The 25,754-nt window shown below is 36.0% G+C and overlaps 1 protein-coding gene across 2 annotated transcripts in view; it reads left to right on the forward strand.

Annotated features, from left to right (window-relative positions):
- The window catches only part of LOC150095403 (filamin-A-like), a 640,838-nt gene that overhangs the window by 95,188 nt on the left and 519,896 nt on the right, over positions 1-25,754 (forward strand). For both annotated transcript variants that reach the window (XM_090410722.1, XM_090410723.1), the window contains exon 2: positions 2,943-3,372. In XM_090410722.1, coding sequence (XP_090266848.1) covers positions 3,021-3,372 — 352 coding nt within the window. In that variant the 5' untranslated portion in view covers positions 2,943-3,020. The remainder of the gene's footprint in view (positions 1-2,942; positions 3,373-25,754) is intronic.

Genomic DNA, 25,754 nt, shown 5'->3' on the forward strand with positions numbered 1-25,754 from the left:
ATGCACTAGTGTCCCAAAATATTTTCAGTTCGAACCGGAAGTAGCTTCGATTTCACTAGTTTTTAAAAAGTTTGATATTAATAGTTTTGGATTTTTTTTTTTTTTCTTATTCAAATGACCAAAATTTTATTAATGTTTTTCATAAAGATTTTTATTTATTTATTTTTATTTTTTGAGTTGTATTATGTTGGCCTGTTTTGTTTTGGAATGACTTTCACCGTTGAATGTCAATACTTTTTGAAGTTTCTTGAATAATTAGAAAAGGCATTGTATAATGCATTATAATCCATCTATAAACATATATCGCAGAAAATATTATAAGGATTCAAGACTCATCGCGGAGACCATACATTGATATACTAGCCATTATCACGCAATATGTATCACCAGCGCCTGCGCCTAGTCTTTTTCTTGTGTGTGCGATTAATGTTCGGCGCCTTTCCAAAAAAGTTTTTTTTGAATAAAGTGTGAGTAAAACGAACAGTAAATGGAAAATAAATTAAAACCGCTTTACAGTATAATGTTACGGATTAGTAACATTATACTGTAAAGCGGTATAATGGGATTAGTCCTGCTTATACAAATTTTTTTACACGGAACTCAACAATTAATCATAAGTTGATTTATGATACATCAAAAAATAAAGAACTATTTTGGGTATATTTTCGTAAATTTTAATAAAAAAAATTACAGTGATATAATCGGGTCCAGTATACAATTTCAGAATTTATTTGTTTCTTTCCGGGAAGATCTGAAGGGAACCCGAACGGAAGACGACGTACATTCATAATTATATGTACCATTCGTTGTTCATTTAAACTCTTATCTCATGTTTTTTGACATCTTTTAGGCGCCTTTTCTTCTGCAGCGCCTGTGTATATTGCACACTTTGCGCACACCACCAGCCTACCCTGCATATCACACCTCTCTTTAAACTCATTCACAGACGAAGCACTCACAGTCACCTCTGGCTGTGAGGTTTCACCACACTCCAAGCAAAAATCTAGTCCTAACATCAGAGTTAACGACACTGCTACACAATTTCCAGACTTGTACCCTCGTTCTCTCCTTTCCTATACTGGACCGAAAAAAGTCATCAGTATCAATCCTATACAACCCCTTTAATCACTTATATGCGTCTATCATATCTCCTGTTGCACGTAGCAGCTAGTTTTTGGAGCCCACAGACCTGTCACAATCTTTGTCACTTGCCATTGAATCCTCTCAAGGAATCCAGGCGATCAGATCTGTGCGCAGTAGTCCAGATGTGGCCTTATTTAATGGCTTGTTTGTTTATCGTGTGAGTTTCCCCCATAAGGACCTGTTGAGGTTGTGCCCTCCTCCAACGAGGAACTTAATATGTATTTTGTTTGTAGATCCGTGTGTGTTCACGAGGCTGGTTAGCCTTTTCTGAGGGACGAAAAACCCAAGTTTCCGGAAGGAAAACCCTCTACCTCCGTATGAGACCGGCTAACTCACTTTGAGTTGAAAGAGACCAGATAAAGGTTCCTCACGTCATAGACGAGAATCGAATCCAGGTCTTTCCGACCAAAGGGCTTCGTCTATACCGACTGAGCTACGGAAGCTCTTATTTAATGCCTTATGAAGGGGAACAATTACTTCCCTGTCCCTGCTTGTCAGTAATCTTTAACCATGTAATTAGATGTTTATGTTTTGGTTTCCTTTGCAATATTATATATTGAAATTATAATACATTATTATAATACATTGGTATTATAATACGAATTAGCAATTCGCATTACAATGAACAATTTTTCAAAATTGGATGCCAGTCTGATTAAATATTCAAACTAATGTTTACATTATTGAAATTTCTTTCGAGTTCTGAATATTAACATGAGGAAAATTACATGGATTCTGTATTTCATATATGGGATCCACGTGATCTTCTGTGTAAATTGTCTTGGTATTGCAATATTAAAATATGATCTCCGAGGTAGAAACCCAGAAGAATAACTTGTAGACTTTTGATGTTCAGAAAGTTATTAATTTCCTATATTTGAGCTAGTGAACAGTAAAGAACATCTTAAAAGGTTTCATTTGGTATTTAAAAAAAAAAAGAAAAAAGAAAAAAGCTATTTATGAAAGAATAAAATTATCCGGACAAAATCCTCCATAATTTGTAAAACTTTTGGCCTTTTATCAAGTTTCGAAATTTGTTTATAATATTTTTTTTAATTTTTTTATTTTAAATTTTGGAAATACAAACATGTAGATATGTTCTTTCGGAACATGTTTGCTGTTTTTATACTAACAATTTTATTTACGTAAGCTTCAATATAAAAATAAAGAACATGTTTTAATTGTCTTCAATACTTGCAATATAGGGAGATATCCGATCGATGTATATTTGTTCTGTTTTAGTTTTGGCCTGCTAAAAGCATCTGATGAGCTGTATCCTGCCCATCAGTGATTTTATTCGGCTCGGTACATATGTGGTAGGGCAATGTTAAGTGTGGTATGACTCTATTCCTTCACTCCTTCCCTTATTCAACGGGAATAAGGGAGGGAGTGAAAGTCTGCAGCGCAAACGTTTCGGAACACTCAGAGTTAAATGTATTGGTCAGTTTCAGACTTTCAGTCCATTTATCTAATACACTCGTCATAATGTGCTCGTTATAATATTTTTTTTTTTTTTTTTTTTGTATGAAGTGTATTAATAATAATTTGTAAATGCAACCAGAAGTCTGATTGGATGCTATATCCAGAAGTCTTATACTGAAGTAAAGTGTTATTGAAGAATGAAACACATAAACCCCTTCAAAGAGATGTGTGAGAACAGTAGTATAATTTGACATATCAATCAGAATGCTAATTCTTGTATTATTCATAATATTCTTTAATATTTTTTATTCAGATTTTTGCTGTATATTGACATGCAATTTGCGTTAATTAAGTAATGTGCATATTTTGCTTTACAGCGCGTGTCGGCCAAAGAGCATCGACAGAGAGAACAGGTTCTGCGGTTAGTGAGGTCACTGTGACAAAAGAGCATCATCATGCAAACGGCCGAAGACAAGCCTACCCAGGGTAGGCTCGCAAACGGTGAGGAAGGGCGCGAGGACGAAATGGAGCGTGAACTTGCGGAAGATGCTGTGTGGAAACGAATTCAACAGAACACATTTACCCGATGGGCCAATGAACATCTCAAAACCGTCAATAAAACCATTGCAAACCTAGAGACCGATTTGTCCGACGGGTTACGTTTAGTAGCTTTAATTGAAGTACTATCGGGTAAACGGCTACCTCGGCACAACAAGCGTCCCACGTTTCGTTCTCAGAAGCTGGAAAACGTCTCCGTTGCTTTAAAATTTTTGGAAGAAGATGAAGGGATAAAAATTGTAAATATAGGTAAGTGATATTCGATTAGGATAACTGATTATTTAATGATTGCAGTTATCGTTTCTCATAGTTCTCGATTTATGCTGCTAAGATCACTCCTCGATTGTGCAACAGGTGTGGCCGGCATCGCTAGGTCAAGGTTATGGTTTGGCATTCGCCACGTGGGACAGCATAACGGTTTAGGAATTCTGATATTTTATCTATTTTCATTTGCTGCCTTTTTATCACGAGTGATATTTACGACTAAATATCACTTAATTTGAACTATAGTGATGTTTTTATAACAGTGACTTTCAGAAGTTCAGTTTTATTAAAATAATAGAAACTGACTTTTTATATTTATGGCGTTTTGAAGTTACATAAATGGTTTTTGTCATTTACTCGTGAAAAGTGTATGGGGAGACACGCCCTAGATCACAAAATCAATACCATTTTTGTCTTCAGTACCTTATTTATACACTGAGTAGTGGTAGTAATATAAATTCATGCTATGAGCCTTATTTCGTCAGCATGCTAATATTATGTCCATAGTTTTGCTTTTGTGGCTAAATTTGCAATGTAAGTAATTCTTTCGAAGTGGGTACCGGCATCGCAGGAAGCCACACAAAAGTTGTGTTTTGCACTGCTTCTTATGGAATAGCTGAAAACTGGATCTTATCACCCATTCTTATGTGGCTATAAGCTTATTATAATCTTTTATTTTTGTATTTAATTTTTTTTTTTAAGTGGAAAACAGATTTCCTGAATGCTGTCTCTTACATTTCCAGTGTTGTCATATATTAGTTTCCTAGTTTTACATCATAGCCAGATTTTAAAATATTGAAGATACAAATTATGTACAAACAGTATATTTATTCTACCTTCCTGCATAAACATTATTTGTAAAAGACATAAATTAAAAAATACTGTAATTTACACAGTAATTTTTTTTTCTTTTCGAACGTTACCAGCTTTGTCATTTTCATAATGCCAATATTCAAAAAATCATTCTGAAAAAATGTTTGTTAATAAAATGACTTATTTACAAACATTTTTTCAGAATGACTGTCATTTTCATAATGAAATATTTAGTTCACAAAAAAAGTAGTGAATGTAAAAATTCACTCCTTTAGTGAACATAAGGTCTGTGTATGCGAATTTGATTAGGAAATGGTTCAGCAGTATACACAAAAAAAAATTTGAATTATATAAATATGATTACATAACTTAAATTTCATCTTATCACCATCTTTAGTCTCTTATTTTGTAGTTAGTTTTGTTTACAACTTATGATTAGTAGTAGTTGGAGTATGATTAGTAGAAATTAATTTAAAGTTGTTGTGGGAGGTGAAGGATAATAGTGTCATGGGAAAGTGATTAGTTTATGGTCCAGATATGACAGTAGTAAACTGATGGGAGCAAATGATACTGAATAAAAAGATAGCTGAATTGTCGAGCAGTGTGTGTTCAATTTGTTAATGTATGGAATGATTTTGAAGGGAAGTTAAAAATGTTTCAAAGGTTATGGAATGCATTTGAATGGGTTTGGAGTGATTGTTGTTTACTAAGAATACACAGGATCATATGAAATTAATACTGCTAAAAGTCTGAGAGAGAAGTTGAAAAGCAGGTTGTGGAAAGATAGAAAGAGGATGGATACAAAAGTGAGGAAGTGATTATAGCAGGGCAGCATAATACAATGCAAAACAGTGAGGATAAGAATATGAATGAATGAAAGTCAACCAAGATCAGGGAAACGGATGGTCAGAATGAAGAGAGAAATACACTTTAGCAGAGAGAGAAAAAGAAAAGAGTGATTTGTGTTGATGGAATGGCCTCAAAGAGTGGAAAATTGTTATACTTGTTTACTAATGTACGGAGTATCATAAATAAAGGGGCAGAGTTTGTAGTATTGAGTCAGTATGCCCAAAGATGATAATTGACATTAGTGAAGTGAAACTTGGTAGACTGAGGATGATATACTGTCAGGGCTTGAAATGGTAGAATATAGAATTTTCCAAAAGGATAGAAAGATGGAGAGGAGAGGGAGTATTGTTAATGGTAGCAGAGAGATTGTCCTTCAAAAGTAAAGTGGAAAATAGTAGTACGTGTGAAGATTTTGAAGCTGTTTGGTGTGAAGTTAAGATCAATAGCATAGTATATCTAATAGGATGCTGTTACAGGCCAGGGAATATGGAGAGTACTGATTGTGCAATGTTTAGATAAATTAGTTGGGCAAGTAAAAGGAAGATGATCCTAATGGGAAATTTTAATTATAGGAATGTGGATTGGAAAGAAGAGTGTATGGTAACAATGAGAGTGAATTTGTTGAGTTTCTTCAGGATGACTATCTAAAACAGCATAGATGGAAGCAACACAAGGTTTATCAGTATTAGATTTGGTGATATTATCACAAGATATGGTTATGAATGAGGTATCGAAATGCCACCTGTTGGTGAAAGTGATCATGAGGTATCGGTTTGAAAGGTAGTCAAACAGGAAAAAGTTATTATCAAGGTCTGTATGTGGAAATATATAAGGTGGGGTGATTATAAGAAACTTTGTAGTCAACTAGCTAAAATACATTGGGTTGATGACTTATGTTGATAAGGCAGTATCTAACACAAGTAATGCATAACTGCATACCAAGAGTTAAGCAAATAGAGTAGCAGTGAGATGGATGAATAGTGAAATCAAGCAAGCAGTGTTAGAAAAAAAAAAATTGTTATGGAGGAAGTACAAGACAGTTTGCAGTGAATAGATGCATGAAGAATATAATGTGACAAGCATGGTTAAAAAAAAAAAAAAAGAAAAGCAGAATATTGAGAGGAGAATGGCCAGTCAGGTCAAAACTTAATCCAGGGGGATTTTTCTGCTATACAGCAAGCAAGAGGAAAAATAATTATGGCAGGTTGACACTGGTAGATAGTTATGGTTTCAGAGTTAACCATAGCAAAATGACATAGTGGAATTATTTAATGAACCACTTCATCAGTGTGAGCGCCTCCGTAGCGCAATTGGAAGAACGACGGTACATTGCGCCCTTCGATTGGAATAGGCCTAAGTTCGATTCTCGTCGCGACGGGAGGAATCTTTATCTGGTCGATTTCAATCGATGGTGAGTTAGCCGATCTCATACGGAGGTAGCAGGGTTTTTTCTCCCGGAAACTCGGGTTTTTCATCCCGCATACATACAAATCGGCCCTTCAGAACACACGCAATTTACAGACAAAAATTACTAGTTGTGGTGGTGTTGGAGGTGGGCGGTAGATGGTGCTGATTCGTAGTAGAGGTAAGGTGTAGAGACAGTTGAAGATGTCCTCCCGCGATGAGTCTTCGGACTCCTTGGAGGTATCAGGAATAATAATAATAATAATATATCATAGTGGTGTTAATGATGTCATGCAACATGTAGAAGGGAGGCAAGGATTAGGAAAATAAAAGGTGAAAGAAAGAGTTAGCCATGCCCTTGACATGGTTATGTAATGAAAGTCTTGCAGCGAGAAAGGTTTCTAAGGAGTGGAAAGAAGGCAAAATAATATTTCTACATAAGCATGGTTTGAGATCAGAAGTTTCCAATTATAGACCATGTATATCTGCAGTTGCAATCAAAGTGTTGGAAAAATTAGTTAGAAATAGAATACAGGATTGGGTTGATGGACATGAGATTTTCTATAATGGTCATCATGGGTTTTTTCACCAGAGGTCAGGCCAATAATTGTTGTAACGGTTGGTCAGTAACTTTAGCAAACCATGTAGATTGTAGTGCAGCTTGTTTCTTGTATATAGCATGTATATGCTCCAGAATATGACTTTGATATAAAGGTAGAAACGTTGAATGTGGATTTAGTTTTATATTAAACTAAAGTTTTACTCATAAACACGGTAGTTGTCTCCATAATTTTCCAACATGTATTCTGATCACCGTGTAAGCCTAAAAGAAAGGTCATCATGGGTTTGTTATGGCAGGTCATATTTTAGCAATCTGTTTGTTTTATGATAAGGTGACGAATGTGGTAGGTAAGGGAGAATCGCATACAGTTTTTTGGAATTTGCAAAGGCACATGATTACCACATGAGAGATTGGTATATAAGTTGCAGAAGATAGGATTAGATAGCAGATTGGTTAGATGGATTGAAGATTGGCATCTTCCTGAAAGTTATTAGCAAGTTGTGTATGGTGGAACAGTCTCAGAAAAAGGAAGGTGACCAGTAGCATACCTCAGGGTTCTGTTTTTGAGCTCTTACTGTTAAACTTCATTCCATATGAATCGACTAGGGATGTTCAAATGTTTGCCGATGATGCAAAATTAGGTAGAATTATCAGTAGTAGTGGTGCTGATGTTAATTCTCTGCAGAATAGACTTTTAGCTTGGACAAATGAGCAGGGTTGTAGTTTTAATATTAATAAATGCCGGATGTTACACTTTGGGATACATAGAGGTATAAGGCTATGCTGTATGGGTGGAGCTGTACTTCAGGAAGTGGATGAGATTCAGGATCTTGGAATGATGGTAGGCAGTGAACTGAAGTTCTGAGGATGCATTACATATGTTGCAAAGACTGCACGTCGTATTGATGCTATCATAAAAAGTACATTGGCTTGTTGGGAAGTGGTGGTTGGTAGTGGTGCACCTATATAAGGCATTGGTTAGACAACACATGGACTATTGTGCTCAGATTTGGTCACCTAGTTTTCATTGCAATGCAGAAACACTAGAGTGGGTCCATAGATGAATAACCAAAGTGATATCAGGACTATGGAGTGTTGGTTATGAAGAGTGTTTAAGAGAATATGGATTACAGCAGTTGGTGGATAAGAGAAAAGGAGGATATAATGACAGAGAACTCCAAGTTAATGGATTTTATCAGATTAATATAGAAGAAATTATAAAAAGAGTGGATGTTAAGATGGAAAGAACAAGGGCCATCCCTGGAAGTTGCATACAGATATGGCGAAGAAAGGAGTGAGGAGTAGATTTTTTTACAGAGTTGTTAGTGAGTGGAATGCATTATGTGAGTACAGGTAGTGTAAATAACTTAAAGCTCATTACAATAGACATGTTGCTGGTTGAGTAAGCCTCCCACGATGACTCTGACTCCAAATAATAATAATGATTTGTCAGTAGGTCTGCAGCATATTGGTTGGTCCGTTTTATTGTTTTTAATTGTTAAGTTATCACAGGGATGATATATTTGTACTTTCATCATGTTTTCTATGAGAATGACATCCCAGTAGAAGCAAAGGGATAAATTTTTTAGGATAATTAGATAGCAGAATACTAATTTGTCCCGCGTGGATAGGCTTATGTGTTCGTCACACACACATGTTGAATTGGATTTAAACGGTATTGATGCGAACACAGGTTGATAAGAAAATAACTATTTATTAACTTAAAAGCTAATATTTCGCTGGTATTATATTCAGCATCTTCAGAGCACACAAACAAAGTTTGTTACAAATGCAAGACAACCACAATCTGGTGTTGATAGTGGGGCTAGTATAAGTAATTGCAGCTTGCAACACAAGACTAAAGTCCTATTAAGGCGACATCTAAGTTAAAACAGTAGTCCAAAGTTTTGAAAAAAAAATAAAATATATAAAATTAAATATTAATTTGGTCTTAGGATGACTGTCTCCTAAATCTTTGGTAGATTTATACAGCCATACTTGTTAAGGTTTGGAGTATGTTTTAAGGCTTCTGTTGATTCCAGGAACAACCTCTCTGACTTGTAGAAGCTTCTGTGCAGTACTTTTATTTTTTTCCAATTGATCCTGTGTGCCAAGGTATCCAAAGCATGGTCTGCCAGACCCGACTTGCCATAGCGAAAGTGCCGGATATATTTTTTGTGTTCACTGAGGCGGATGTCCACAATTCTTCCTGTCTGTCTGTAGTAGGCTCGATGACATGAACAGGGCACTTCATAGACTCCTGGATGTGATAAAGGAGTGAATCTGTGCTTAGGTGAATGAATGAGAGTTGCCAATTTCACATAAGGTTTAAATACGGTGCGCAGTTGGTGTTTGTTAAGTGCCCTAGATATCTTTTCAGATGTGCCTTTAATGTATGGGATGGTGAAAGTTTTGTTGTAGTCTTCTGTAGTAGATAGTGGGGGGGGGATTTCCGGGTAGCATTTAGTATTTTATCTATCTTATGGGGATTATAGCCATTGGTTAGGAAGGTATGATGCACAAAGGTATGACGTCTGTAGCAAAAGAGGGAGAATTGTTTGTGCAAGTGGCTAGTAGTTTGGCTAAATATTTAGCTAGTTTATATGAGGACTGTTTATACTATCTACGATAGGGCGTAAAGGTGTACCTTGTTTGTGAATTTTTGGAGCTCCATATATTCTGGGTGTTTTAACGTGAAAGGGTTTGAGTTTGTTGACTGTTTCTTTTGGCCAGGAAGTGACTTTTTGTTCAATAACTTGCACACATTATTCTTTTGTGAGTTTTATTTTTTTTAATTTTTTTTTTTTCAAAACTTTGGACTACTGTTTTTTAACTTAGATGGCACCTTAATAGGACTTTAGTCTTGTGTTGCATGCTGCAATTACTTATACTAGCCTCACTGTTACACTGGATTGTGGTTGTCTCGCATTTGTAACAAACTTTGTTTGTGTGCTCTGAAGATGCTGGATATAATACCAGTGAAATATTAGCTTTTAAGTTAATAGTTATTTTCTTATCAATCTGTGTTTGCATCAATACCGTTTAAATCCGATTCAACTAATTTGTCCCACTCAAAGTGGACATACAAGTAGCTTTAGTCTTTTTCCTGGGAATGTAAAGAATGCTTACAAAATGTTAAATATTGCATTATCTTGGTGTGATAGGAAAGAAAGATTATCATTATTGGAATTTGAAATAATGAAATATCAAATGGAAGACAAATGTACAGAAACAAAGGGAATTTCTGATGGGTTAATTAACTTAGCATATGATAGAACATTATGGTAAAGAGTCTGAAATTGATAAGAGCATCACAAGATATGATTGTGAATAATCTACTTTTCTTCAAGTTGGTGGAAGTAACCATGAAGTATTGACTCTTTTTAGGTTGTAGGGCATCCTGTGGAACTTCAGTGAAAGTGATACTCAATCTTTCCTGCTGGTGAATACCTCTTTAATATATTGAATCTTCATGTTGTATTATTAAATCTTTCTGCATCACTCTTTGCCAATTCACTTTGCATTTTGCTGGTGGCCTGATGCAATTTATCTAGTTAATGATATAGACAGTTTGGCTCTCTATAATATTGGAATGTACTGAAATATTATACCTAAAATGATTCATTTCATTATGCTGCTATATGAATTCTTCAGCCAACTCTCAAAAAGGGATAAGAAACATCAGTATAAAAATGTGTGCACTTTTTTCATTGCTAAAGCCAAATCTTTTTTTAATGGTCATTGATATTTAATGACTTAATATTCATTGCATAATTATGCTACCAAACATTCCTTTATTTAGGCATAACACTTTCCATTATAATGTTACTCTTTTTAACCTAAAGTGTATACCTTGCAGGATAATCAGAAACTTGCTTTTGACAAATCAGTTTAATCTAAAGAAATCAAATTGGTTTGAGTGCAACTTTTTTTCTAGCATGCCTAATATTACACATTCAGCAAATTATTTAATATAAACAGATACTAGAACAACACTGTTTATTTTCCATTAGATTCATAGGTTCCTCTGAATATTCCTCTCCCTTGTATGCAAGGAATCCCTTAACATTTTTGTGGCCTTCATCCTGTCATAAAAATCTCCACTTTTCTTGTATCTCCTAAGGACAAGCTTCATCCTCTCGGTTTTCTGGGTGGTGACCATATTCCTTCTTCTTGTAACTCAACTTATTATGGACAATGCAGAACTGCTTTTATTTATTGCAAAGACCATAAGTCTTATATCAAGCATCATGAGCCTGAACAGTCAGGACTTGCTGAACATGCCATCTCCACCAAGCATTAAGTTTTCTGGAATAAGATAAAAATCCTTCATAAAAGCCAATTTCTTGTGAAAGATCTTTATAAAGAAACTTTAAATTAAAGATGCCAAGAAATTATATTCTTGGTTTAATCCTTTATTTAAGTGTAAGCATACAATGTTTTGACGTGGAATAACTTTACGACTAGGCAACTTGAATATAGAGGCTAATGACTTCGCATTACTTGCCTCAGTATGAAAAGCACATCCTTACGAACATGTATGCTATACATTATGGGAAAGGTTACTACTCAGACCAGTTTAGACCTTTATTGAGATCTCATCAGCGAGAGCCAGATCCAGAAGTGATACCAACATGAAGTAATGCCGAAGTCATATTTCCATATACAAGTAGCCAAAAGATGTCGCACCTTATTACTAAAATACTCTGGATTAGGGATAAATGTTGAAAGTTTTTCCACTTGGTTATACTGTAAATTAAGGACTTATATACGAAAATATGAATCTGTATTACTTCAAGCTTGGTATCACTTCTGGGTCTGTCTCCTACTGATGAGATCTCAATATAGGTCGAAACCAGTCTGGGTAGTGACCCTTCCCATAATGCATAGCATTATACATGTCCTTAAGGATATGTGCTTTTCATTATGGAATACTGAGGCAAGTAATGTGAAGTCATTAGCCTCTATATACAAGTTGCCTAGTTGTGAAGTTACTTCACATGCAAACTTTGTTTGCTTACACTTGGATAAAGGATTAATCCAAGAATATAATTTCTTGGCATCTTTAATTTACAGTATAACCAACCTTTCAACATATAAAGAAACTTGTGAAATGATGCTCCATTTCCCATACTTAAATAGATCTGATGGTCTACATTTATGTCCTTTATGAGAGAGAGTACTTATTTCAATCTGCTAATCTTTTCTAACTTTTAATTATATATATTTGCAATTTTTAAGTTAGGAAAATGCCAACTGTTTCTTGTTACCTTACTTTAGCTACTATGCGACTCATTTCAGAATTTTCTGTTATTGTTAAATTGCTGTTTATGTTGCCCATGAAACATAAGCAGAAATTTTACAATTAACATCAAGATTTTCTGTGCGAGTCTTTCGTCTTGTATTATTATTATTAATATGCCTACTCATGTTATTCCAGTTTTAAAACAGAAATTATATGTATTCAAGCAGATAACTGTGGAAAGACATTTTAAGAATTTAAATATATTAAGGATACTTGCATACTAATATTGTTTTAAAATAATGACTTGAATGAATGAAGATTTTAAATCATTTGTTAGTGCATGCTTTTAAACTTTTGTGTATATGGCAGTCAAGAAATAATTATCAAACCCTCATTTTATGTACACTAAGCTCCTTGGAAGAAACTTATCTTTGCATCAATTCACTATAGGCCATTTCTGTTTCTTCTCCAGTTATATTCTCATTTTAGCTTCCTGGCTTTGATGAAATTGAATTCAATTAGAATAACTGATTTCCTAGTAGATTGAGAACACTGGTTTTGAAGCTAGTTTTATGTAGTGACAAATATTAGAATAAAATGTAATTTAAATCCTTCTTATAAAAGCTTATTTAGACTGTGAACTCCATGAATTTTCTTATGGATTTAAGAAAACTCTTGTGTATTTGATTTCCAGAATTAGAGAACGTCAGTATGGATAGGCATCAGTTATACTGTTGTTCTTTCTAGCAGAGTGGATGAATTTCTTCTTGATAGTTTTGATTCTATTGAATCCCTAAGGATTTACAGCATTTGAGTAATAGAAACTTTGCTCAGGAGAAGGTGATTATCACCTTATTTTGAGCAAGATGAAAATATGGATATACACATTAAAAATAAATCAGTTTTTCAAAAAGCATTCTAGTTAACATTATTTTTATGCAAAATGTAGCTTATTTCAAATAACATACATAATAAATGAGTTTGAAAATGACAACCGCACTTTTTAGAGATTGAATTGCAACTTATGAATAAAATGTTAATAGTTTCAGCAAAGGAAATAGCATTTTGTTTTCAAGGATAGAAATGCTCTTCCATCTATTCAGGAGGTTAAGAAGCAATAAAGAGGTGTGTGTGTGTGTGTGTGTGTGTGTGTGTGTGAGGGGTGAAATCATACAGAAAGTTCATAGTAAAAAAATCCTATACACTTTAAAAAATATTATGAGGAAATAGAAGAGAAACATCAAGAAATGGTTTCAAGTGTATTTCAGGTATTGATAAACATAGATGTGGAAAGTTAAATTGGATATTTAACTTAATGCTCAATTGTTGAGATGATTTGGCCAAACAGATGAATTCTAGATAATTATAATTGTACTAGTATTGTTTCAGTTCTAACATAGTTCCCTAATGTACTTGGAATAAAAAAAAAATTGTCAAAGGCCTAGTTAAGAAGGAATAAGCCAGATTTGGACCAAAGATTTTGTGAAGGCCAATTTTTTATTTTAATACAGATAGCTGAGAAATCATGTTAATATAACAAGATCTTTGTTGTCTTTGAAAAGTGTGATAAGTCACTACTAGTGTAAAAGAATTCTGTAGCCATAGCTCCAGTGATTTCTTTGTACTCAAAACATATAATTTTATGAATTTCTTCAATTAAAACTTGAAAACTTAATACAAATATTAGTACCATGGGCAAGTTAAGGATATGCAGAAATCCTGCTCTAGATTTCAATTATGGAAGTTTTTCAGATCTTAAGATTTGAAAGTGTTCTCACAGAAGGTGTGAGAATCTTAAGAACCCACAGTATGTTGTTTGGAGATCCTCTCAGCCAGGAGGTCATCAGTGATGTCCTGGCTGAGAGACTATTACTCCACACAACACACATTATCTCTAACAGTCTGCATTTTCAACTGAAATAATCCATGTGAATATTCATTCTTTCAGTGACAAGAATGAAACCAAAGTCTTCGTATTCAAAGCGCATTGTCATTCTTCCACCTGTTTCTATAAGGTGCCACATGTTTATAACTTAATGCTCATTTTCAGGTGTGAGCTAGAATGTGGTTTATGCAGTGATGTGATTAGAATACTTAAGGCAATATTACTTAACATAAAAATAAAGAATATGATTCTTTACTGTAGTCAGTACTGATGTCATGTATATAATAGGTTTGAGAATCCAATATATTAAAGTAACTATAAAGGTTTTTTTAAAAAAGTAGCTAACAGTGATAATATACTCTTTAATCTGTTTTAAATCTGTTGGCAGCTTTACCTTAACAGCATGCAGCACAAGTCTTGAGAATAAGGCTTGAATAGCTTCAATCCTGTATTTTGTAGTTTTGTATAACTACCTTCCAAATTTGATATATCCTATTGTTCTTAAGGTTTACATTGGTTCTGATTAGAAGTTTTGATTTTGAATATTCCTTAATATGGCATTCAGAGAGAGAGATTTCATCATAAAACTGTGATCTTTTAAAAGATTTCACAAAGGCATATAGGTGCCTTTGTGAAATCTGATATAGTCTGCCAGAGAGTGGATAATTTAGCATTACCTACTTTTGACATTCTCTGGCTCAAGGTTTTTTTGCCCCATTTAGTAACATTCATTTGTTGTGCATTGACCAGTCACCGAGAAGCATTCTGACCTCTTCACATTCCTTTCCACGAAACCCGACCATCTACAATCCAGCTGTCCGTATAGTGAGGTCATCTTCTTGGGCGACTTCAGCGTCTGCAGTTCCAGCTGGTGCCCCTATTCCAACACCACTGACCAAGCTGGATGAGAAGCAGAAGTCTTTGCCATAAGTAATGACTTAACAAAATCATATATCTACCTACTCGAATTCATGATAACCTACTTCACTCTCCAAATAAATACTCTGTATCGCTTTTGGATCAGTTCTCCCAGATACACAGAAGTCACTTTGACCACAATCTTGTACAATCTTCTCTCTCATAGAACGCATCCCCAACCACACCCATCCTCATGTCCTCTGGCATTACAAAGGAGTGCGAACTGGGATGACCTCTGGAATTTCTACTTCTCCTTTTCTTGGTTTGGCTGTTTTCACTCATCTGTACCCTAACACCTGCTGTGAATGAGTTACAGAAATTATTCTCATTGGCATGAAGACCTTCATCTCCAATTCAAGGCATAATTCTCATCCACTTTCCAAGCCCTGGTTCAACTGAAAGTTACCAAAGCAGTCGAAGAAAAATTTTACTTACTGAAAGTGGCTTGCTTCAAGAACTCCAGCTTCATACTCTGTCTACACTAAAGCATGTAACATATGCAAATCAGTCATCAGCAGATTTAAATCTGATTTCATAAAGGCCAACAGCAAAAAACTTTCCTCTTGTCTGAATAGAAGCAGTGTCTTCTGGTCCCTCGCTAAAGCTGTTGGATGCAACTTCTGCTCCTGCACTTCCACCGCTCTCTCTCTCTCTCTCTTTCTTCCTGATTGCACCACTGTTACTTCACCCAAAGATAAACCTCCTAGCATCACTTTTCCTCAAACTCCTGCGTTGATGATCAAGGGAAATTGCCTCCTACCATACCAGAATCCAAGCTCTGTATGACTGCTTTAGTTTTTTAACAAAAAGAAATCTGGAATTTACTAAAAAACTTGGATACTAAAAAGTCTTCTGTCCTGATGATGATGACATCTCTCCAATTGTTCTCAAACATTGTGCTCCAGAATTAACACCTGTCCTGTGTCATCTCTACAATCTGTTTATACATGGAAGCAATTTCATGTCCATTATATTCCTAAAATGGGTGGTGATAGATGTCAACCTTCAAACTACCAACCAATTACTTTCACATCAGTCCTCGAATAATGGAGAAAGTCATCAATAGCCAATTCTTTCACTGCTTAGAGTCCCACCAATTAATCAGTGCCCACCAGTACAGAATTCAACATTCAAGAATATATTATTATTATTATGTGACTTCTCTAAGTCCAAAGGCTCATTGAGGCACCTACTCTACAACTGTCTCCAACTACTAATGAACCGTAACTACCATCATCTACCACCCACCACCACCACTAATATTTTCACAGATAATCACAAACATCCATGCCCACGTTGGGATTCGAACCTTGCAGCCTTTTGGCTGGAGAGAAGATATGCTAACCACTCAGCTGGCATTAGGCCAACCAGGTCTGCTAACATTATGCTTTCAGATTGGGTAAAACCATCCTCATGGATGGTTTTATTCATGTGAAGGAAAAATCCATTCTAAATGAGGTTTTCTTTGATTCATATTCTGCTTTGAATATTATAAACATAAGTATTTTAAGCATACATTGGGAATTGGAAGATAATAACTATGAAATAATAATTAACATTTCCAGTCTTTTAATGGTCTTTTCACTTTGAAAATAAGTTTTCAATATATGTTGTTTTTTACATTTTGGCTGATACCAATATTCTTATAAGCCAATCCTGTAAGAGGGCAGAGTAATTTCTGATGTATATGCCATAATAATCTTGAGAATTTCTTCAAATTGAATAGATGTTATACATTTGAAATGAATATTTCTAATTTGCTAAGAAAGTGTGAAAGAATGCTACACGAGTTTAGGATTGATTTTTAGTGGCTGAATTGCTTATTCTATTATCGCTGCTTCCGTTTTGAATGAGAAAGTCTTAGAACAATACTCTTGATGCCAGAATAGTAATAGTGTACAAATAGCATAGTGCAATATTATCAAATGGCATCCTGTCCCCAGGTGGATTTTCAGGAACTATGGTTATATCTAATTGAATCTAGTTGAATCCAACTGAATTTATGCACAATGTCTTATTTTTTCACTGCCACTTGTTTTGACATCGCATTCTGAAAGACATTCACAGGTTGACATGTTAGTGCATCATTTGTTTAATGAACACATTTCACTCCAGATTTTGGGAGAAAATTGTTGTTAGAAAAAGTTCCATTTTTTCATTAATTAATGCTTTAATTTATAAAAACTATCATTATTTTCTGAAATTAAAAAATCCTCTGTATTTTCATTCCCCACATAAAGGAATAGGTAGCAAGCTCTTTTAGTTATGCTAAACTTAGTAGAAAGCGAGTTTTCACCATCACAAAAGTTAAGCGTGTTGTTAACTGAGAGAGCTGATGTTCTTTACCATAAGTAGTAGTAGTATTGTTATATATTCTCCATAATTATTCATTAATAATTAATAAAAAGAAACGAGGTTTGAAATATGATGTTGAGGCAATGTTTTATTTTTGTACTACTAAGGTTACTGAACACCTGTGAAAGGTTACTTTTATTTCAAGCAGTTTAATATAGTTACATTTATTCTATTTTCTTCTGAAATTGAAAATTGTGTGTGAATTAAAATCTGATTTATAAGAGAGAGTACTCTTACCCATTCACATAAATTCAGTATAACGTTAAGAAAATATCCTAAATTTCATTGGCTAAATCAATGTAGGCCAAGGGTTAGATGATCCTTCCCTAAAGAGCAGATTTTTATAAAGCTGCAGGTCTCCAATAAAGAGCCTCCATAGCTCAGTTGGTATAGACAATTCCTTTGCTTGGAAAGACTTAGGTTTGAACTCATCTATGATGTGAGGAACCTTTTATCAGGTATATGCAATCAAATGGTGAGTTAACCAGTCTCATATGGGATTGTAGAGTTTCCCCTCTGAATTTCTCCAATGAACACACAGATCTACAGTGATAAATATTTTCCATTATAGATACATTAGAGGAATGGCAAGTCAGCTGCATTAATGGTCTAAAATCCCTAATTAGGAGAATTTGATATTTCCTAGATGGACGAGAATTGGATTGATGGTCTTCAATAAGCACAGTGGTAGTCTCAGCAGTTTATTGTCTGAACAAATCACTAATTCCATGAAGGATTTCATATGACATAGTGACATTCAAACCCATGGCTAGTTTGCTGCAAACTAGATTGCTGCCCAGAGCAACACTGTATAGTTTTGGAAATTTTTTCCCACTTGGTTAGACTATAATAAATTTAGTTTAATCCTTGATCCAAGTGTAAGCAAACAAAGTTTGCACCTGAAGTATCTTCAGGACTGAGGCAACTCATGGTAAAGGTGACCAAGCTCTCATCACTACTTGTCTTAGTATCTCCCATGATGCAAAGCACATCTTGCGGACATGTATAATACTATGCATTAAGGGAAGGGTAACTACCCAGACCGGTTTCGACCTTTATTGAGGTCTTGTCAGTGGGAGCCAAACCTAGAGGTGGTGATACTAAGGTGGACGCAATGGAGAGGAAAAAACTTCCATCATCTTTCTCTAAATCCAGAGTAATTTAATAATAAGGTGAGACACCTTTTGGCAACTCGTATAGGTAAATATGACTTCTCCAATGCTTCCACCTTAGTATCACCACCTCTGGGTCTGGCTCCCACTGATGAGACCTCAATAAAGGTCGAAACTGGTCTTGGGTAGTGGCTCTTCCCTTAATGCATAGCATTATACATGTCTGCAAGGAGATGTGCTTTGCATTATGGGAGATACTAAGACAAGTAGTGATGAGAGCTTGGTCCACCTTTACCATGAGTGCCTCAGTCCTGAAGATACTTCAGGTGCAAACTTTGTTTGTTTACACTTGGATAAAGGATTAAACTAAATGTATTATACTGTATAGTTTGTTGGATAAGCTGGAATTAAAGTGAGTACTATTAAGTTGTGAATGCATTGTTAACAGGGAAAGCTTAGGTTTGTGAAACAGTTTTTTTTTTTTTTTGGTGGTGGGGAGCTGTTTTGCAGCTATCTTTCCTGTTTATTTTTTAACACCATTTACACTATGAATAAAATAGTACTGTGGTAAGAGTATGGCATATCATTTTTGTAAATTACTTCACATTTTGAATTACTTATATTTTGATTTAAATTTAGTGTGAGAGATTCTTACTAACGTTTATCATTCAAATTATGATATCATTTAACTGAAACTTCTAAACAGTGTTTGTTAGTATGATGTAACAGATTGCTTTTCCCATAAAAGCAGTGTGTTAATTATACTAGCTCAAGAGGATGGCATCTTCGGTTTGCAATAAGCTGTACCTGTGGGTTCGAATCCTGCTATGTAGTGACTATTTTCATTACCTAGTATGAGAATATAACCCTTCATTGAAGTAGAATTAAAAAGCCATATTTGATTTCTGAAGCAAACAGGATTATTGGAAGCTGTTGACTCACCTACAATATTAATGAGGTATAGTATTTTCAACTTTCATTGGCAGAATGCCATAAAGAATGTAATCTTGTAACATAGGTTACATATGGGACTAACTTTGTAGTTAGGATTTCTGTACCATCTTCAATATTTTGTGGACTAAGGGTTAATTTATGGAATCCTTGGTATCCTAGGATGTTTGACTATTATGAAACCCTGCTTAATGGAGGCTTAAAAATGGTTTGAAAAGTATAGCATTTTGTCTTTAGCACAGGATTCCCAGATTATGTAAATCCTAAGCTACCTATAGTACCCAAGTTCTGTGTTACTTAACTGTTTGCAGTTTGGATTATCACGAAAAAACATAAATATCTGTAATAAAATTATATATTTTCACTTTTTTTTTTACTGAGGCAGGGGGGAAGGGTGTCCTTAAATTTAGAGGTTCAGACCCATGTAACAAGATGCCCCTGGCTATGTATGTTTCTGCATAATTGCAGACTTATAATTAATAAATGCCAAACCAGTGTGTTTTGTAACTTCAGTTAACAAATGAAACTTAATCAAAATGCAATTCTGTTTACCTTCTGGAATAATTTTGAAGTAGGGTTTTCAAAATTTAGATATGGATTGGCAGTCATTTTAATTGAGATTAGGATAGTTTTAGGGCTCTTATTCCTTTTAAATCTCCTATTGAAACTTAGTTTTAATACCTTTTATTTTATTTTTCTCAAACAAATTCTGTTTTCAAATTAGTCAACCCCCCCCTCCATTTAAATGAATCTAAGGTACAGTAATTGTTATTATCTTCCTGTTTTGACTGAAGTAATGTTTTGTATTTACTCTCCAAAATAAATTGGCTAAATATGCTTTAATATTGTTTTTGCTCAAAGCAAAAAGAAATATTATTTTATAGCATCTCCATGGAGACCGAAATTAACCATTACTATATATCTAGTTTTTTTTTTATTGAATTCACTAGATATATTCTAGATACATTATCAAATTCCTGCCATGTACCTTCAAGGGGTGTACAGGATATGTTAATACTACAGTAAAAATTTACATCATTACTAACTTCCTATCTACAATTTTCCTCCAAATCAGTCTGCTACTTATCAAGACTCCACCATTATCAGATCTTATATTTCTATCGTCTAAGGCACTTTTTACTGTATCATTCCACCTATATCCTGGTTTTCCTCTGGGTCGTTTTCCTGCCAACCTGTCAGAGAATACTTGTTTTGCTAATCTTTCCTCGCCCATTCTGTTTAAGTGACCATACCACCTTAGATTAGCTCTGCTAACACATTCCTGGATGCTGACAATGTCAAGTTCTTTCCTAATATCCTCATTTTTAATATGATATTGCCATTGATGCCATCTGTTCATGCCCCTAATCTTTCTCATCACTCTCATATCTGCAGTCTCTAGTCTTTGGTCAAGTGTTTTACTTCTGACCCAGCTCTTGGATCCATAAGTTAAAACTGGTTTGAACACTGTCTTGTATACAGCTAATTTAGTGTTCTGACTAATTTCTTTCTTATTCCATATGAATTTATTCAATTGACATCCTACCATTCCAGCTTTGTTGATTCTGTTGTCTATTTCCATGTTTAATTTACCATCTTCACTAAAAATCATGCCTAAGTAGCTGAATTGTTTTACTTGTTCCACAGGGTTCTCCATTCACAATGCAGTAGACATTTTCAGTGATTCTGCCTATTTTCATTGTCTTTGTCTTGTTATTGCTGACCTTCATACCATATCTATTACAACAGTTATTCAATTTAGTCAGGGAATCTTGCAGACTTGTAGTGGATTTATTTAGAAGTATAACATTGGCCTCATAAAGCAAAGAGCTGAGATTAACATATCCAATTTTGATATATGGTTTAATACCACTTTCCTTCATAATGTGATCCATATAGAAATGAATAACAGAAGGGATAATGTACATCCTTGTCTGACACCAGATTTAATATCAAACCATCTTCCTGTACTTCAATTTTGACTGCTGACTTACAAACGCAAATAAAGACTAAGTATTGCTTGATATAATGCCCCATTGACTCCATATAACTGTAGTGTATTGAATAGCTTCTCTCTTGACACCTTTTCATATGCCTTTTCCAGATCTACGAAACTTAAATTTAGGTTTTTTTCTTCCAATTGCGCTACTGCAGCGCAATTGGAAGAATGACGGTATGTTGCGCTTTTCAATTGGAAAAGGCCTAAGTTTGTGTCTTGTCATGATGGGAGGAATCTTATGTGGACTTTTTCAAGCAAAGGTGAGTTAGATGTTCTCATACGGAGGTAGCAGGGTTTTTTCTCCCGGAAACTCGGGTTTTTCATCCCGCATACAGATAAATTGGCCCTTCAGAACACACGCAATTTACAGACAAAAAAAATATTAGCTGTGGTGGTGATGGACAGTAGATGCCGCTGATGTAGAGGTTGGGTGTAGATGTGGAGACGGAGAGCTGTACAATATGTGTCCTCCTGCAATGAGTCTTGGGACTCCTTGAAGGTGTCACGAAAATAATAATAATAATAAATCTTCGTTATATTCCCATGATTTCTCAACTATTTGTTGAGAAATCATGGGAATATAACAAATAATAAATATTTGTTGTCAAGTGAAGATCTGATCCTGACAGCCTCTATTTGGCCTGAATTCAGCATGTTCTTCACAATTCTTCTCAACCGTTTCTCAAGTATACTTGCATAAATCTTACCATGAACACTCAGTAGGGAAATACATCTGTAATTCTCACATTCAGTTTTATTTCCTTTTTATATATGAATAATATGAGAGCTCTACTCCAATCATTGGGAATTTGTCCCTCTGTCCAGGCCTTCTGAACTATGTAGTGCAGCCACTGCAAGACTTTTATACTTCCATCTTCTTCTTCTTCTGCAGCTTCTCCCACTTAAGTGGGGTCACTGTTTCTTATGAGTCTCCTCCACACCTTCCTGTCTTGGGCTGTCACCACATCCAAGTTCTTCATCTTCAAGTCCTCTTCTACCAGCTCCCTCCATCTCTTCTTTGGCCGCCCACGCTTCCGCCTTCCTTGCACATCCATCTGCATGACCCTTCTTCCCACATATTCGTCCTCCCTCCTCATCACATGACCAAACCATCTCAACCTTGCCTCCTGTATTTTCGCTCCTAAGTTCGTAACTTTCACTGTTCCCCTGACATAGTCATTTCTCAGATGATCCTTTCTGGTCACACCGCACATCCACCTAAGCATTCTCATCTCTGCTACTTCCATCCTGCTAATGTTATTTTTCCTCAGGGCACAGTTTCTATAGGATATGTCATAGCTGGCCTCACTACTGTCCTATAAATTTTGCCTTTCAGATTGATCGGCACCCTCTTATCACATAACACTCCAGCCATCTCCCTCCAGTTCCTCCAACCTGCTTGTATCCTGCATCCCACTTCCTTCTCACCTCCTCCATCTTCTTCCACTGTCGAACCTAAGTATCTAAAGTCTCTCACCTTCCTGATGACATTTCCTTCCAGCTCCAGGTCTGTCTCCTGGCCACCGCCCACTGCGCAACACATATACTCTGTCTTACTTCTGCTCAGTCTCATACCTCTCTCTTCCAGTACTTTTCTCCATCTTTCCAGTTTAGTTTCCGCTTCTTCTCTTGAATCTACACACAGCAAGATGTCATCTGCATACAACATTGTCCAAGGTGCATCTTCTCTCACCTCCTCTGTTACCACCTCCATCACAATATTAAACAGAAACGGACTTAATGCTGACCCTTGATGCAAGCCAACTGTTACTTGAAAACTTTGTCTGTCCCAAACAGGTCCGAACACTTGTCTTCACATTTCTGTACATTTCGTGCACCAACCTGACATATTTCTCCGGCACCTTCTTCTCCCTCAGACACCTCCAGACTACTTGCCTTGGCACTCTAATGTATGCTTTCTCCAGATCAATAAATACCAGATGTAGCTCCCTTTGTTTCTCTCGATATTTTTCCATCATCTGTCGTAACCCAAAGATAGCATCTGTTGTTGATCTACCAGGCATGAAGCCAAATTGTTCCTTTGCAATCTCCACCTCCTCCCTCAATCCACCATCAAGAACCCTTTCTAGGATCTTCATTGTGTGGGACATTAACTTTATTCCTCTGTAATTTTTACAGTCTTGTGCATCCCCTTTACTCTTGTAGATGGGAACAAGAGTACTCTCCCTCCATTCCTCGGGTATATTTTCCTGTTGGCAAACTTTCATGAACAGGTCCCACAGCAGGTCAATTCCCTCTTCCCCCAGTGCCTTCCATGCCTCCACTGGAATTCTGTCGGGGCCCACCGCTTTTCCATTCCTCATCCTCTTCATGGCCTCCATCACTTCCATTCTACTGATGTTCTGCACCATCCCCTCAGAAGGCTGCCCATCTCCTCTGTGAGTCCTTGCATTTTCCTCATTCAGAAGTCCCTCAAAGTATATTTTCCATCTGTTTCTTATGTCCACATCCCTCCATAATACTCTTCCTTCAGCATCTTTGATCTGCCTCACATGTAAGATGTCCTTAGCTGCTTTATTTCTACATTTCGCTAGTTGGTAAATTTTTCTCTGTCCTTCCTTTGTTTCTAATTGATCATACAGATCTTGATATGCCATGGTCTTCGCCTGTGCCACAACTCTCTTGGCTTCTTGCTTTCTCTGTTTGTACACCTCTCTGTCCTCTTCCACTCTTGACTCATCCCACTTCTGCTTTGCCTTCCTCTTAGCTGTCACTGCCACTTGTACATCATTATTCCACCACCAACCCTCCTTCTGCTCTCTAATCTTTCCAGATGTCTCACCAAGCACCTCGATTGCACAGCTCAGGATTACTTTTGAATTATGTTTCCACCAATCTTGTACACTTTCCAGTCCATCCGAAATCCTCTCTAACACTCTCTCCCTAAAACGATTCCTCACACTCTCTTCTTTTAAGCGAAACCACTTAATTGTCTTCATCCCATGGCAACCAGAAGTTCTTATCTTCGATCTTAATTTAAAGTCTGCGCACAGCAGTCGGTGTTGTTGTGCTACTTGATCTGTTGGAATTACCTTACAATTTGTCACAACCTTAAGATGTTTTCTTCTAGTCAAAATGTAGTCAATTTGTGAGCTGTTGTTACCACTTCTAAATGTTATCAAATGTTCTTCCCTCTTGAAGAAAAACGAGTTCACAATTGCCAGATCAAACGCAACTGCAAAGTCCACAACCCTCTCTCCTTCCTGGTTCATCATTCCCACTCCGTGGCCACCATGCACCCTTTCACAGTCTCTATTCTGTCTTCCTATGTGCCCGTTCAAGTCTCCTCCGACAATCACCATCTCATTTTCTTCCAATTCCCTCATTTCTTCATCTAACACGTTCCAGAACTCATCTTTTTCCTCTGCTGTACAACCAACTTGTGGGGCATATACACATAATACGACCACCCGCTCTTCTCCAAGACCCAATTTCATTCGCATGATCCTGTCGTTCCTTCTACCCACGTCCAGTACTTCACCCTTCATTCTGCCACACACCACAATTCCTACACCATTTCTTCCCTCGTTATTCGCTCCAGAGTAGAACAATTTATATCCATCTCCCAGTTCCTTTGCCTTTCCCCCTTTCCACCTTGTCTCCTGCACACATAAAATGTCCAACTTCCTCTTCCTCATCATGTCTGCCACCTCTCTTCCCCTTCCAGTCATGCTTCCAACATTCAGTGTTCCCACTCGCAACATCCTCTCCACCTGCTGGGCTCGCAATACTTCAGCAATTCTGGTCAAATATCATCCACTCCTGCTGCCTTTCCACATTTCAAGCCTTTGATGGCTTTTTCTACTTCAGGTATGGTTATGTATTCCTGACTGTATGCCTGTTGTGTGTTTTTTTACCACTGTGCTATTACTGCTTGCTTCATTTAGCAATTTTTTGAAGTAACTACTCCATACTTCAAGGATATCTTTTTCTCCAGTTTTCATGTAACCTTTATCATCTCTAATTCCTTTTACAACACTCTTTCCTCCATTTCTGAGCTTCAACAACCTCCAGAATACCTTGCCACATTCTTGATGCTTATTTTCTATGTTCTTAGCAAAGTCTTCCCATGACTTTTGTTTAGCTAGTTTTACACAGTGTTTAGCTTTCTTACATTTGTCTCTGTATTCTCTGAGAGCACAAGCTGACTTATTTACCAAGAACTTTTGACATGCTTTCTTCTTTTCCTTCACTACCTCTTTTACTTCCTGTGTCCACCATGCAGTTTTCACTTTCCTATCCTTTCAAACAAC

The sequence above is a fragment of the Typopeltis vanoorti genome, chromosome 20 (assembly GCF_054136105.1).
Source record: "Typopeltis vanoorti isolate ZY-2024b chromosome 20, IOZ_Tvanoo_1.0, whole genome shotgun sequence".
In the NCBI taxonomy this organism is placed as follows: Eukaryota; Metazoa; Arthropoda; class Arachnida; order Uropygi; family Thelyphonidae; genus Typopeltis; species Typopeltis vanoorti.